General features: G+C 35.6%; 2 protein-coding genes across 2 annotated transcripts; both read left to right on the plus strand.

Annotated features, from left to right (window-relative positions):
* The first annotated feature begins 1,256 nt into the window (after positions 1-1,256).
* LOC126775645 (cytochrome P450 6a2-like) lies at positions 1,257-2,949 on the plus strand. The gene is made up of 3 exons (XM_050497710.1): positions 1,257-1,265; positions 1,613-2,782; positions 2,908-2,949. Exons 1-3 carry the CDS (start codon positions 1,257-1,259, stop codon positions 2,947-2,949), a joined length of 1,221 nt encoding a protein of 406 aa, XP_050353667.1.
* Positions 2,950-12,057: 9,108 nt separating this feature from the next.
* LOC126775646 (cytochrome P450 6B1-like) lies at positions 12,058-13,383 on the plus strand (the record flags this gene model as incomplete). The annotated part of the gene is made up of 4 exons (XM_050497711.1): positions 12,058-12,252; positions 12,297-12,478; positions 12,814-13,041; positions 13,080-13,383. Coding segments are annotated over 4 exons (909 nt in total), but the record flags the coding sequence as incomplete, so codon positions are not given.
* Between the last annotated feature and the right edge of the window lie 316 nt (positions 13,384-13,699).

The following is a 13,699-nucleotide window of genomic DNA, read 5'->3' on the forward strand; positions in this document are numbered from 1 at the left end:
ATATGCTATTAATAGAATTCTAGAGTGATGAATTTTTTGATAACTGGACCAACATTGTTCACGCCTTAAGCCCGAACAATAGCAAATACACATTATACGTGAGATTAGTTATTTATCATTAGTCCTTCTATCTGCCAACTTGATACTGAATATTACTCTATTGCAAAATTAAAATGGTGTGTCCAATGTACTTACGAGAATTGATGTGTAAACTGGGGCCGAATTCTACTAAGCTATAACGATTACGATACGTTCCCTATTCATTTCCGATCCAACTTTGACTATTCTATATTTATTCTAATCGAAACCGAATCGATATGATGTTATCATATACCATTATGTCAAAACCAAACTTAATTGTCAAAGTTTATGCCAATAGTCGATAATTAAATTAAAGAATAAGAAATCTGATAAACGTCAACGATCACGCTTCGATTCGATTGCGGTAATTTGACAATTGTTAGTCGAATTGGTCCTCTGTAAGATTGTGAGCTTGTATACCGATCTCACGCACACATTAACACACATACAATCACAAATCATGCGCCGACGTCATCGAGACCGGCCGCGTCCGTTCCATTTCAAGTGGTATTTTTATCCCGAACTACCTGAGCCAAGTCGATGCGGCACTCGTAGCCGCAAGTCGATCTCAGCTAATGGTATCGCGCACATCGTAAAGAGGAAAGCGAGGCCACACCTACAGACGTGGCGAATTCATTCTCTATTTCATATTACAATTTGATTATGGAAATACTGTAACGGAAGCCATAGCGCACTAGCACTATACACTTTACAGTGTCGCAATCGGCAAATTTTCTGCAGTCACTAAATAATAATACTTTCGTAGGGTAGTAAAATAAATCATAACTGCTTTAATTTAATTTTCATAGTTAAAGGTCCTATTTCAGGAAGCGGAGCGTATAAGAACACATGAGGTTCCGATCCCACTTCTGATGTCAGAGGGACATCAGATCTTTGATCATTATCGTCGAACATCATGTGAGCGTGCAATGGGTTATCGTGAAATGATCAACTTTAACTGAATATAATCACACTTTATTACACTTCACGATTAATATCATTCACAAAGTACTTTATGGAACGGTAAGACAGTTCCGTGACCTCACTCGACCGATGCGACTCTGTCGAAAGCGCACTGAAGTTCTTTCGAACCACACCGGAGTCAAGTTCACAACAGTTGGTACGCCTTTCGTTCCATTGAGTGTCCGTTCGACCGGATATTGACCGGATGCGACATGCTACTGGTATGATAAGGACAAATAAAAAACACATATCAATCTTTTGTTATATATAAGTAGTGATAGCACCGCGCCGCGCACCTTGATTATAAATACGGCTGATATGAACTCGCTTCTTAAAGGTCGTGACTACATTTGGTGGCACACAGACGTTCAAAATGATTTTATCAATAACGACATTTTTAGGTGTTTTGATATTGTATCAGCTTTACGTATTATTAACAAAAAAACATGATTATTGGAAAAAGAAAAACGTTCCACATCTGAAGCCGAAACTAATTTTTGGCAACTACAAAGATTTTATATTATTTAGAAAAAGTCGTCAGACAATTATACGTGAAATTTATGACCAGTTCCCTGATGAGCCGTACATCGGGGTCTATTTTGGTACAGCACCAGCTCTCGTCATCAAGGATCCTAAAATATTAAAACTGGTGTTGACACAAGACTTCTATTACTTTAATGGTAGAGAAAATACAGACCACGCTAACAGAGAGCCAATTACAACGAATTTGTTTTCGAATGGAGGTGATCATTGGAAAGTGTTACGACAGAATTTAACTCCACTTTTTACATCTGCAAAGTTAAAGAATATGTTCCCAACTATCAAAGAGTGTGCTGAGGAAATGGACCCGTACCTTAAGGATGAAATACAAATTTCGGGGAATATTAACATAAAATCCTTGTTGGCTAGATATTCGATGGAATGTATTATTAGATGTGTTTTTGGTCTAAGAGCGAACACTATGAAGAGAGATGCAGCTATTAATCCATTCGTTACTATAGCAGAAGAAATAAATTCATCACCAACTAGAGCTGCCTTGAAAAACATTGGCCGATCTATGTGGCCCGATTTATTTTACGCATTGGGTTTGCATTTGTTCGATGACAAATTTGAAAAATTCTTCTACCGCTTATTCACCGGAGCTCGTAAAAATCGTTCCACTGAGACAACTATAAAGAACGACTTCGTCGATCTTATTCTGGGCTGGGAAAAAAAACAATACATAACCGGAGACAGTTTTAGAAATAACCAAACGAATGACAAGAAGATAGAAAGAATTGAAGTGAATGAAGACTTACTTGTGGCACAATGCACTTTATTCTTCGTAGCTGGATTCGAAACAACATCGTCCACAATGAATTACCTTCTGTATGAACTGGCAAAAAATAAACAAGCCCAAGAACGACTCATAGAAGAAGTAGATGCATACTTTAATAAACATGGTGATATTAAGTACGAATGTTTGTCCGAATTGCCATATATTGAAGCATGTATTGAAGAAGCACTTCGTCTTTACCCGGTGTTACCTGTCGTCACCAGGGAAGTGATGAATAACTACACGCTGCCAACTGGGCTGCGCCTACAGAAGGGTGATCGTGTGCATATACCTATTGATTACATCCAACGGCACCCAGAGAATTACCCAGATCCCACGGCATACCGTCCCGAACGATTCTTTGGAGACGAGAGGAAGAAAATCAAACCATACACCTTCATGCCATTCGGTGAAGGTGGAAGAGTTTGTATTGGTGAATATTTAACGTTTTTTATTTTGACTTATCCTAATTTGAGATATATTTAAAAATATTTCTTTTGATTTGACATAAGTTCATCATAAAATATTTGTTTTTATTTTTCTTTCAGGTGCCCGTTTTGCAAGAATGGTTATGTACGCTGGGCTCTTGACTATATTCAGGAAGTATAGGACCGTGCTTGGAGATAACATGCCCGATACTTTGGAATTTAAGCCAGCATCTACTATACTCAGAGCTACAATAAAAATGTACGTTAAATTCATTCCTCGTGAAGTTTGATCAAGCAATAACTTAAATAATAGTTGTTAAAAATAAAAATCTTTATATAAACTCGATGCAGTGTTTCATGATCGAAACATTAAGGAAACCTAAGGTAATGGCCGTTTCTTATATTAGGGCACACAAATGCACCGACAAACGTTCTAACAATCATTGATTTGTGTTCTGTTGCGCTGTTAAGCCCCCCCTTGATAATAGTTTTACTCAAATATCTTCCATGTACAGACAGCAATTAATTACAGATTTATTATAGGCGTAGATTGTTAATAGTAATATTATATTTTATTTGAACATAGCTTTAATTATTATAAATTAAATGTACAGATGAACAAACACAAACACAATCGACAGAATCTACAATATTTTTCATTATTTTTAGAATTCAGCCATTACTGTAAACTTATTTTTTGTGAAAAAAAAATGTACTTAATAAACAAACATCTATTATGCGTTAAGGCGTGAAAACAATGGTTGGTTGTCTTTTACGGGTAGGTTTATAATATTAATCTAGATTTCAAAAAATAATAAATATATATATTTTTTGTTAAATATATATATATATATATATATATAATTGGTTTTTCTTTTCCCGAATCCCAAAAGAATAATCCTTCTATGAGAGCTAAGATCGAAAGTAAGATATTTTGAGATTAAGTACTGTCGCATACTTCAGTTCGACGCAAAAGCAACAAAGTACATTGACAAACCAAATTGTATCTTGAGTCAAGCACATAAAGACGTAATTTATTAATAAATTACGGTATTGTTAATGCTTAATCGAAAATTGATATATCAGTGATAATGAAGTTTTATATTGTCAAGATTAGAAGATTGTTTTGTTTTGTTTTCTATCAATTTTTAAAAAGTTATTAAGTATCATACGCAAGCAATGCAATTTCATAAGCACCCTTTGATCTTGGGATCTTGGGATTATTCTAGATAATAAATTAAGTTTTATATCCCATGTAGATAATATAATTAAAAAATGATTCAAATTATTACGATTTATTTTAAGAGCTTCAAAAGAATTTAAAAGGTCGTTAACCATAATAAAACTGTTTTACACAATGATAAGAAGCAGACTTGAATATTATTCGGTCGCTTGGAGTCCCCACTATCAATTACATAAAGATAGAATTGAAAGAATACAAAAAAATTTTTACGTCATCTGGCTTACGAAGACAATGTTTTCAAACAGAATGAGCGTTACAAAGATCAGCTAAAGTTATATGAATTTCTTTCACAATCTAATCGTAGAGACTTAATGGATTTATGTTTTTTGCACAGTATTGTAAATGGAACAACTCACCGAAATGCTGCGTAGCCTAGGCGAGTCGGTATGAACTTGGACAAGACCAAGGTCATGTTCAATAGGCATGTCGTGCCGGGACCGATATACGTCGAGGGGAAACCTCTCGAAGTTGTTAGTGAATATACCTACCTAGGACAGATAATACAAGTCGGTAGGAACAACTTCGAGAAGGAAGCCGATCGAAGAATTCGCTTGGGATGGGCAGCATTTGGCAACCTTCGTCAAGTCCTCAAGTCGTCTATACCGCAATGTTTGAAGACGAAAGTCTTCAACCAATGCGTCTTACCTGCCATGACATACGGTGCCGAAACGTGGACACTAACTGCGGGACTAGTCCACAAATTCAAAGTCGCTCAGCGTGCTATGGAGCGAGCTATGCTCGGAGTATCTTTAAAGGATAAGATCAGATATGAGATTATCCGGAAAAGAACCGGAGTCACCGACATAGCTTGCAAAATTAGCAGGCTGAAGTGGCAGTGGGCTGGTCACGTATGTCGTAGGACCGATGGCCGTTGGAGCAGAAGAGTCCTAGAGTGGAGACCGCGAATCGGCAAGCGCAGCGTAGGGTGCCCTCCAGCCAGGTGGACCGATGACCTTAAAAAGGTGGCGGGCACCAACTGGATGCGGAAGGCGGAGGACAGGGAGCTTTGGCGCACCTTGAGAGAGGCCTATGTTCAGCAGTGGACAATGATTGGCTGTTGATTGATTGATTGTAAATGGAGGTATTGATTGTCCAAATTTGTTAAGCAGATTTAAATTATTAAAATTGTATACCTTTGTACGTGTTGATGTATTTACCACTGGTGAATCTTAAATAAATAAAATAAAAATAAAAATAAAATTGGCAGTACCAAGGTATAATAAGGCTAGAAGTTTCATTAGAAATAAGCAAACCTTTAGTCAAGGGCTTGCGAAAAGTAACCTGGGCAAGGCTGCACCTATTAACAGAATGGTTATTGCATATAATAATATTTTCAAAAAAGCTAGCTTAGATATTTTTCAACAATCTACTTTACGCTTTAAAAGACAAATTAAAAAGTATCTAACCACTTACCGTTACCCTTCGTTTATTTAATTCTAAGATGCAAACCAATACTTTTAATATGTATGTCATAGTAAGTTCATAAATTTGTTTATTTACATTAATTAATTTAATTGTCAATTTTTTATAACGACGTTTACTACTTTTATTTTGTTATAACTTTTTGCATGTTTTGTTTTATTTTTATAAATATTTCCTCGTTCTTTTTTTTGCTACGTAATTTAGTTCTTTTTTTAAGTTTTATAACAAAGAAATTATTATTTTTTATTCCTACGCATGTTAAGTTAACCCATAAGTGAGGTATGCAATTTTTATATTTAAGTTATTTACGATTGTAGTCTAGAATGAGAAACAAAATTGTATACAGCGTTGGCTTCCTATTTAATAAAAATAAATAAATAAAAATAAAAAACATAATAAGATAATATTATATAATTTATAAAATAACTAGCTTTTGTCGTACGGAATATAGAATCAAGTATCTTTATTTTTATTTTTGCAAACAGTTAAGAATGAACTCGGAATGGGAAATTGATTTGTTGATATTACTGACTGCACGTACTCCGAATAATAAAATTATTTACTTTTTGAAACCTGGGTAAGCTCAAGTACAATCAACAATATATTCATCACAAAGTCTGACTGCATATCCTAATATGTCAAGCTAATATTTTATTTTTAAATGCAACAACTGGTTGCGATACTGCGGTTACAATTGGTACAAGTTCATCTTCAAATGTCTTAGTAATGCTAATGCGTTAAAAAAATACAACGTCTATAGGCATCTTTTCATCATGTATTTTTATGACGCTGCTTGCACTTAAAAGAGGGAGTACTCTATCAGCGCGATTTGATTTGATATTATTAAACGTTTGGCTAGTCATTTTGCTTATAGAAGCAAGTCCAACTGCACGAGCATTATGACAATTAATATTATCATCGCCGACGACTCCGCTGGCAATGGACATAATATTTGGAATCACAGGGAACGGATCATGTGATAAGAGCCACTCCACGAGTTTATTAATATCTTCAATATCTCTCTTTACACGAGAATCACTTCCATCCACATGCTGGTTTGTTGCGTCCATTCTAACATTAGCGATATCTTCCAATCCTTTACACACAGTATTCATCGTATGCTTGCCATAAACCAAAACCATAAGCACTAAGCAATAGTTTCTTATTTTCATTTATATTGAACGTTCGATATCGTGTACAGGCAGCACATAAAATATGAATTTTCTAATGACTAAAACCGCGATATCTCATGAATGGTGAGTCGTAAGAGAAAAAAAAAACTGGACCATTTTTTGGAGCGAATTGTATGATGATCTACAACTTTTGTTTAACCTATTATCACGATAAAACTTACCTTTTTCGAGAATAATGGAAAAAATCTTAATTTTGTACGTTTGACCTTGAATAATTTTTTTTGCAGAAGTAGGATCGAAGGGGATTTTTGACATTTTATTTATAATGATGTATTTAACGTCTCTGCCAATTTTCAGCTCTATGCGAATTTTGGCTAAGTTATGACTTATTTTTGTCTAGTTTGACTGGACTATAAGTATTACTGTTTAGTGGTACAGTATCTGATGAGTGGGTGGTATATGTGGCCAGAGGAGCTTGCACAAAGCCCTATTTCTTTGTTTTCCATTTTGAAACGCACGTCCTAAGGGTGCCTCATGACCGGACCTCGGCTTAGGACGCCGTTGAAGTCGGGGGGAAGACGTGTACAATTTACGCAATCATACGCCTAGGCGTCGACGGGACGTGACGAATAAGGGTCGTCGACCCCGCCGGGTCGGTGTGTGTTGCTTGTGCTCCCTAACAGATGAATGTTGGCAGCGGTGAGCCTATCAACTGGATCGAGTAGGACGTGCTTAGGTCGCCTACGGGTCGAATTGAGATTATTTGACGTGCGCTGTGTAAACTATTGGTGATAAGTAAAATAATGGACTACATGCTTATAGTAGCCTATATGTCTAAAAATTATAGTTAAATCACAATAACTTTTATTTAAATTTGTTAATCAAAACATTTAGATTAGAATCGAAAGATAACATTCGTTTTTTGTACCTACACATTTTATTTTTGTAAACTAGAAACATTTAAAAAATAAGTTTCTTATTTTAATATATATTTTTTTATTATTTAAAACGCTCTATAAGAATAAATAAAGTTTAAATGAATATCTAATTAGTTAACACAAAATAAAAGCTCGCGCAACAAAATGGATCAAATTAATGCTCTCGCGCAACAAAAATGATCATGATGGCGGCGGCATTTGTATACACGAGTGTGTACAAATTCTTTGCGAAAAAACAGGCTAACTTTTTTAGCGGCCTGTCTCATTATGTGGGACGAATGTATGATGAGGCGCTATCTTCATTTTTGCCAGTGACTTTAATCAAACAATTTAACTGTAAATCGTGTCATAAGTTAATTTTAAAATAGATTATACATACTCGTTATATCCTATAAAGTTTAATAATAGGTCAATCTGGATATAGTGGAGGCGGGTCGCTAGCATATATTCAGCGTCATAGCTAGGTGCTGGCCAGTCGAGCGACTGCTAGCGGCGAAACCTTCATGGGAACGCTCTTTGCATCCTACAGCGCATTGGTCGCTGGGGCGTAATTAGGATTCACGCTGTCCACAGATAACGGACAGCGCCTCGTACTTAATACACAAAATATGAGCTAAGTTTTAAATAATACACGCTAAATCTAGCTGTATATATAATGACTGCCTCGTTGGTCTTGTAGCTAGGTATGAGGCCACAGATTCCGTGATCCTGGGTTCAAATGCCAGGTCGAACCGATAAAAAGTTATTTTCAATAGCTCGCCGGTGTCCAAGGCGCCGAGTGCGCCCCGAGCAGCGGAAACCCACTAAAAAACTAGCTGTCCCCTTTCCGTCTTAACGAGCAGCTCTACGGGATCACTTGCGCATGCTACCGTGACGCTCAACTAATAACTCACCCTACAATAACTATTTATCTTAGTTATTTTGCACGTGAAGTATGACACCGATAATATTGTGTTTTCTATAGTTTCTGTATCTTCTTAATTTGTTAAACTCATAATTGAATTCGGTAATTTTAAGACTTAAAGCAGAAAAAAAAATTACAAAAAAAAGTGAATATTATCTAACATGTTTCAAAATGAGATGCTATGAATAGAATTTTTTTTTTAAGTATATAAGCTAGCGCTTGACTGTTATCACACACTGATGGAAAGTGATGATACAGTCTAAGATGGAGCGCGCTCGCCTAGAAGATGCCTATTCACTCTATACCTGAAGGAACCCCTATTGTAGGTGGTGGGAAAAACGGAGGTCGGGAGGGTATTCCAGATCTTAGCGGTGCGTAACAGAAACGGGGAAGCAAATCGTTTCGTACGTGTCTTAGACACATCAACTACGTACGGGTGCAGATCTTTACGATGCCTCGCAGTTCTATGGTAAAAAGGTGACGGAGGAACCAAATTAAATAGTTCCTGGGCACACTCTCCGAAATATATTCTGTAGAAAACCGACCGAGCGAGGATTCTAGAGTGTTGAATTTTTTGATAACTGGACCTTAAGGTCTAACTAACATTAATAACATATCAATTCAACATTGTTCACGCCTTAAGTGCGAACATTAGCAAATACATATATGCGTGATTAGTTATTTATCATTAGTCCTTCTATCTGCCAACTTGACATTGAACATTACTCTATTGCGAAATTAAAAAAAATGGTGTAAGTGCCAATGTACTTACGAGAATTGATGTGTAAGCTGTAAACATGTGTGCTCATATATCGATCTCACGCACACATTAACGTACATACAATAACAAATCATGCGCCGACGTCATCTGACGCTCGAACTCTCAGTTAACCCCCACCGTGTATCGAACGCTAAGATGTTTACACGTCTAAACATTCGAAAGTAAAGATTACAAAATGAAATCCAAGAGTTTTAATCGACCGTAATCATAGTCCTCATGAGAGTCATAAGCATTCGAGTTGGTGATAGAAGCGAATACAAATAAAAAAACAATAGAATTTGCTTTTCCTTACTTAGTCTTTAATGTTAACTTGGTAACCTTTATAATGTTACCAAAGTATTTGCTTGACATTAAAATTAAAGTTAATTTCAATTTGTAACAAAAATGCACATTTTTTTCGAATAAAAATTACTTTACAGATATCCGAATAAACCTTTTAACACGAGCAATTACGTAACTATACATTTTGTTGCTATACTTATTTGTTGCTATACATTTTGTTGCTATAGTTGGAAAGTTAAATTTCTTTTTCATATACCTACCAACCTTTGTTTTCACGCTGGAAAAACGCAATACCCGTTTCCCCCACGGGAACAGTGGGAAAGTATGTGGGGCTCGCCGGTGTCCAAGGCGCCAAATGCGCCCCGAACATCGGAATACCCACTAAAAAACCAGCGGTACCCTTTCCGTCTTAACGAGGAGCGCCACGGGGTCGCTTTCGCGTGCTACCATGGCGAAATATGCCTACCAACCTATTCCAAGCACATGATTAATATAATGAGAGAAACAGATGACGAATTGACTCGATATGGTCGAGATGTTAAATAATCTATGATATTCACTATGGATTTGCGAGAAAATATCGTTTTTTAATGTCCGCGAAGTTGTAATCGGAACTTTGGAAGTTGAAGTGGTTAAGTGGAATAGTATTGTGTTATAAACAAAGGTAAATGAGTCAAGAATTGTTTGTAGTGCATAAAACAGCAGAACTATTACACAGTATTGTAGTTACTATCGTATATATATTTTTATGATATGTATAATTTGTTCAAAATAAATAAATAAAAATAAAATAAATTAGCAAATCGATAGTTTTCTGTTATTGAACTCACTCCTACCGGGACATTTAGAATAGCAGATTTTTGCATGAGAATATAATTACGAAATTAAAGTTGCTCTTCTAATAAACCGAGGGTACAATAACCTTTCAAGCTTAGATTTAGGTATAGCAACGGTATGGGGCAGCAAAAGAGGCACAGAGGTATAACTATACATAGTATTTGTTATGTATAGTTTAGAAATTATTATAATGTATATATACGCATTCTTCTATGCAAAGTTCATGTAGTTCCAAATATTTATGATGTTTATCATTTAATCGATTTCGTCATGTAAATTCAGTAATTATATGTTTCAATTAAATTATATAGTCGAATTAAAAAAAGACCAGTTGTTTTAAAACAAAATCTTTATCTGATTCTGAGTTAGAGTCTTCCGATACTGTCGTTACTTGCACTATTAAGTCAAACTCCACACTACTGTTGAACTTAACTATTTATTAAAGTAAAAAAAAATATTACAATTAAACTAACCAAACTGTTGCGCGATCTAGGATAGAAGTACAATGCCATCTAGTGGTCGGTAGCAAGAAGTTAAATGAATATAGATTAGTATGCCTTTGATGTGAATTAATTTATATCGCGATTCAGAAGTATATCATCGTCATCTATTGGCTGTATGTTGAATTACAATTTAATTCATCAACTTCACCTCTCCATGCACGACCATCAGACGGGCGTCTACTCCCTCGTGAGACCAACTGTCGCCGACCACCTGCCTCAGTGCGGGCATCGACGACGATTTCGACGACAACCACCAGGAATAGACAGCTAACCACGTAACTCGTTCATGTGATGTGGTAGCAGCCGCGACTTCCGGGTCTTCTATATAATAGAAAACAGTATTTTTTAGCTCACAATTATCAAACCATTGATTTGTAATTTACATTTTTATATATTATGGATATGTTTATTAATAAGAACTTACTTACTTGTATAGTTTTGAATTCCACTCAAAATAATATACTTCATTCGTTTTGTGCGCTAAATATCGGTAAAACTATGATATTTGGAAACACGTGTGTACTTTGCATACAAAGGATGCTTATATATCCGGGATATATTAGTCTCTTGTAGGTGACTTTAAAAAGAGAATGCAATACAATTGTAAAGTATGGTGGTGGAGTATTTTTAAGACAATTACCCACGTGTGGTGTTGAATTATAGAACAAAATGGGTTGTGACTGTGTACTTAAAATGTTTATATTATTCTTGCTTTTTTACGTTTTCTGTCTCTAAATTATCTAATGAATGAAAAATGAAAGTTAAATCAATAATGACAGAAAGAGAAAAGTCCGTGTTAAACTACACAGCCGCTAAGCAACGTTCATATATAAGGCCGAATATATTTGTTATTAACGTCTTTAAGTAGATAATTAGGTTATTCTATCTAAAATTTTATTGTATCGTTCTTTAAGCAAACTAGTTTGTTCACTGCACGTTACCATGTAACTATGATCATTTATTGTAAATTAGTTTTAGCCTTACAAATAAACGTCTGACTTTATATTTATGTATCAATATGTAAACATATAACGTGTAATAAATATGTATTTAAAATACAAACTTGGTCGACAGCACTCTTATTTGATATTCATACAGAATCAACTTAAATCTTATCATTCGTGGGTCTTTTTGACTCGTACTTAAACGCGAATAATGTTTTTAATTTTGTTATTGTTTATTGTTATTTTAATATTTTATAATCTATATATTTTATTAACAAAACATAATGATTACTGGAAAAAGAAAAATATTCCACATCTTAAACCGAGATTAATTTTTGGTAACTTTAGTGATTATATTCTATTTAGAAAAAGCGCTCCGATTATTGTAAGTAAAATTTGTGACCAGTTCCCCGACGAGCCGTACGTCGGCGTATTCTATGGTACAGCACCAGCTCTCGTCGTCAAAGATCCTAAGCTTGTGAAACTAGTTTTGTCACATGACTTCTTTTACTTCAATGGCAGAAAAATACGGACTACGCTAACCGAGAAGCGATAACCAAAAATATATTTTTCAACGGAGGCGATCCTTGGAAAGTATTCCGACAGAATTCAAGTCCACTCTTTACATCTGCAAAACTAAAGAACATGTTTCCAACGATCAAGGAGTGTGCTAAGGAAATGGACTCGTTCCTTGAAGAAGAAATAAAAATATAGGAGAATATTAACTCAAAATCGTTGTTGGCGAGATACTCGATGGATTGCATTATCAACTGTGTATTCGGTCTAAGAGCGAACACTTTGAAGAGAGATAAAGGTGTGAACCCATTTGTAAACCTAGGAGAACAAATATTTGACACATCAACCATGGCAGGTTTAAAAATAATTTCTCGATCTATTTGGCCTTCTTTATTTTACGCATTGGGTTTTCAGTAGTTTGATGAGAAAATTAGTTTTTTTTCAAAAACTTATTTATCGGAGCCCGTAAAAATCGCCTTAAGGGGCGAAGTTCGATGCAAAACTTCGTTGATCTTATTTTAAGCTGGGAAGAGGAAACTTACATTGTTGGAGATAGTTTCGCTAATAGCGAAAGTAGTGACAAGAAGATAGAAAGAATGGAAGTGAATGAAGACTTACTTGTAGCGCAGTGCACGGGTTTTTTCGGGGCCGGTTTTGAAACAACGTCATCTACACTCAATTTTCTTCTTTACGAATTAGCAAAAAATAAACGAGTTCAAGGCAGAGTTCTAGAAGACGTAGACGCATACTTTAATATGTAGATATGATGTTATTAAATATGAATGCTTAATCAAAATACGGCGAAATGCCTTATCTTGAAGCATGTATTGACGAAACTCTTCGTCTCTATCCGGTATTGGGGAACGTCACCAGAGAAGTGATGAGTAACTACACATTGCCAACAGGTCTTCGACTACAGAAAGGAGATCGCGTTGACATACCTGTTTATCATATCCATCGACACCCAGATTTCTTCCCTGACCCTACGTCATACCGTCCCGAACGATTCTTTGGCGATGAGAAGAAGAAAATCAAACAATTCACCTTCATGTCATTCGGTGAAGGTCCAAGAGTTTGTATTGGTAAATATTAAACTTTATTATACTAATCTGTAGATATTCGTTTACAAAAAAATATTAGTAGAAAAATATTAACGTATAGGCCAATAGGCCACCTGTTGTTTAGGGCTCACCACCGCCCATAGACATTGGCGATGTAAGAAGTATTAACTATTCCTTACATCGCCAATGCGCCACCAACCAAGGGAACGAGTTGTTATGTCCCTTGTGTGTGTAGTTACACTGGCTCACTTATCCTTCAAATCGGAACACAAAAATACTAAGTATTGCTATTTAGCGGTAGAATATCTTGCACAAAGCTTACTAAATACTTTTAATTAATTCATACAA

This window comes from Nymphalis io, chromosome 18 (assembly GCF_905147045.1).
Source record: "Nymphalis io chromosome 18, ilAglIoxx1.1, whole genome shotgun sequence".
Taxonomy (NCBI): domain Eukaryota; kingdom Metazoa; phylum Arthropoda; class Insecta; order Lepidoptera; family Nymphalidae; genus Nymphalis; species Nymphalis io.

Coding starts and splice junctions, on each gene's coding strand:
- LOC126775645 (XM_050497710.1), top strand. Junction 2,783..2,907: donor CATTCGGTGAAGGTGGAAGA/GTTTGTATTGGT, acceptor TTTTTCTTTCAG/GTGCCCGTTTTGCAAGAATG.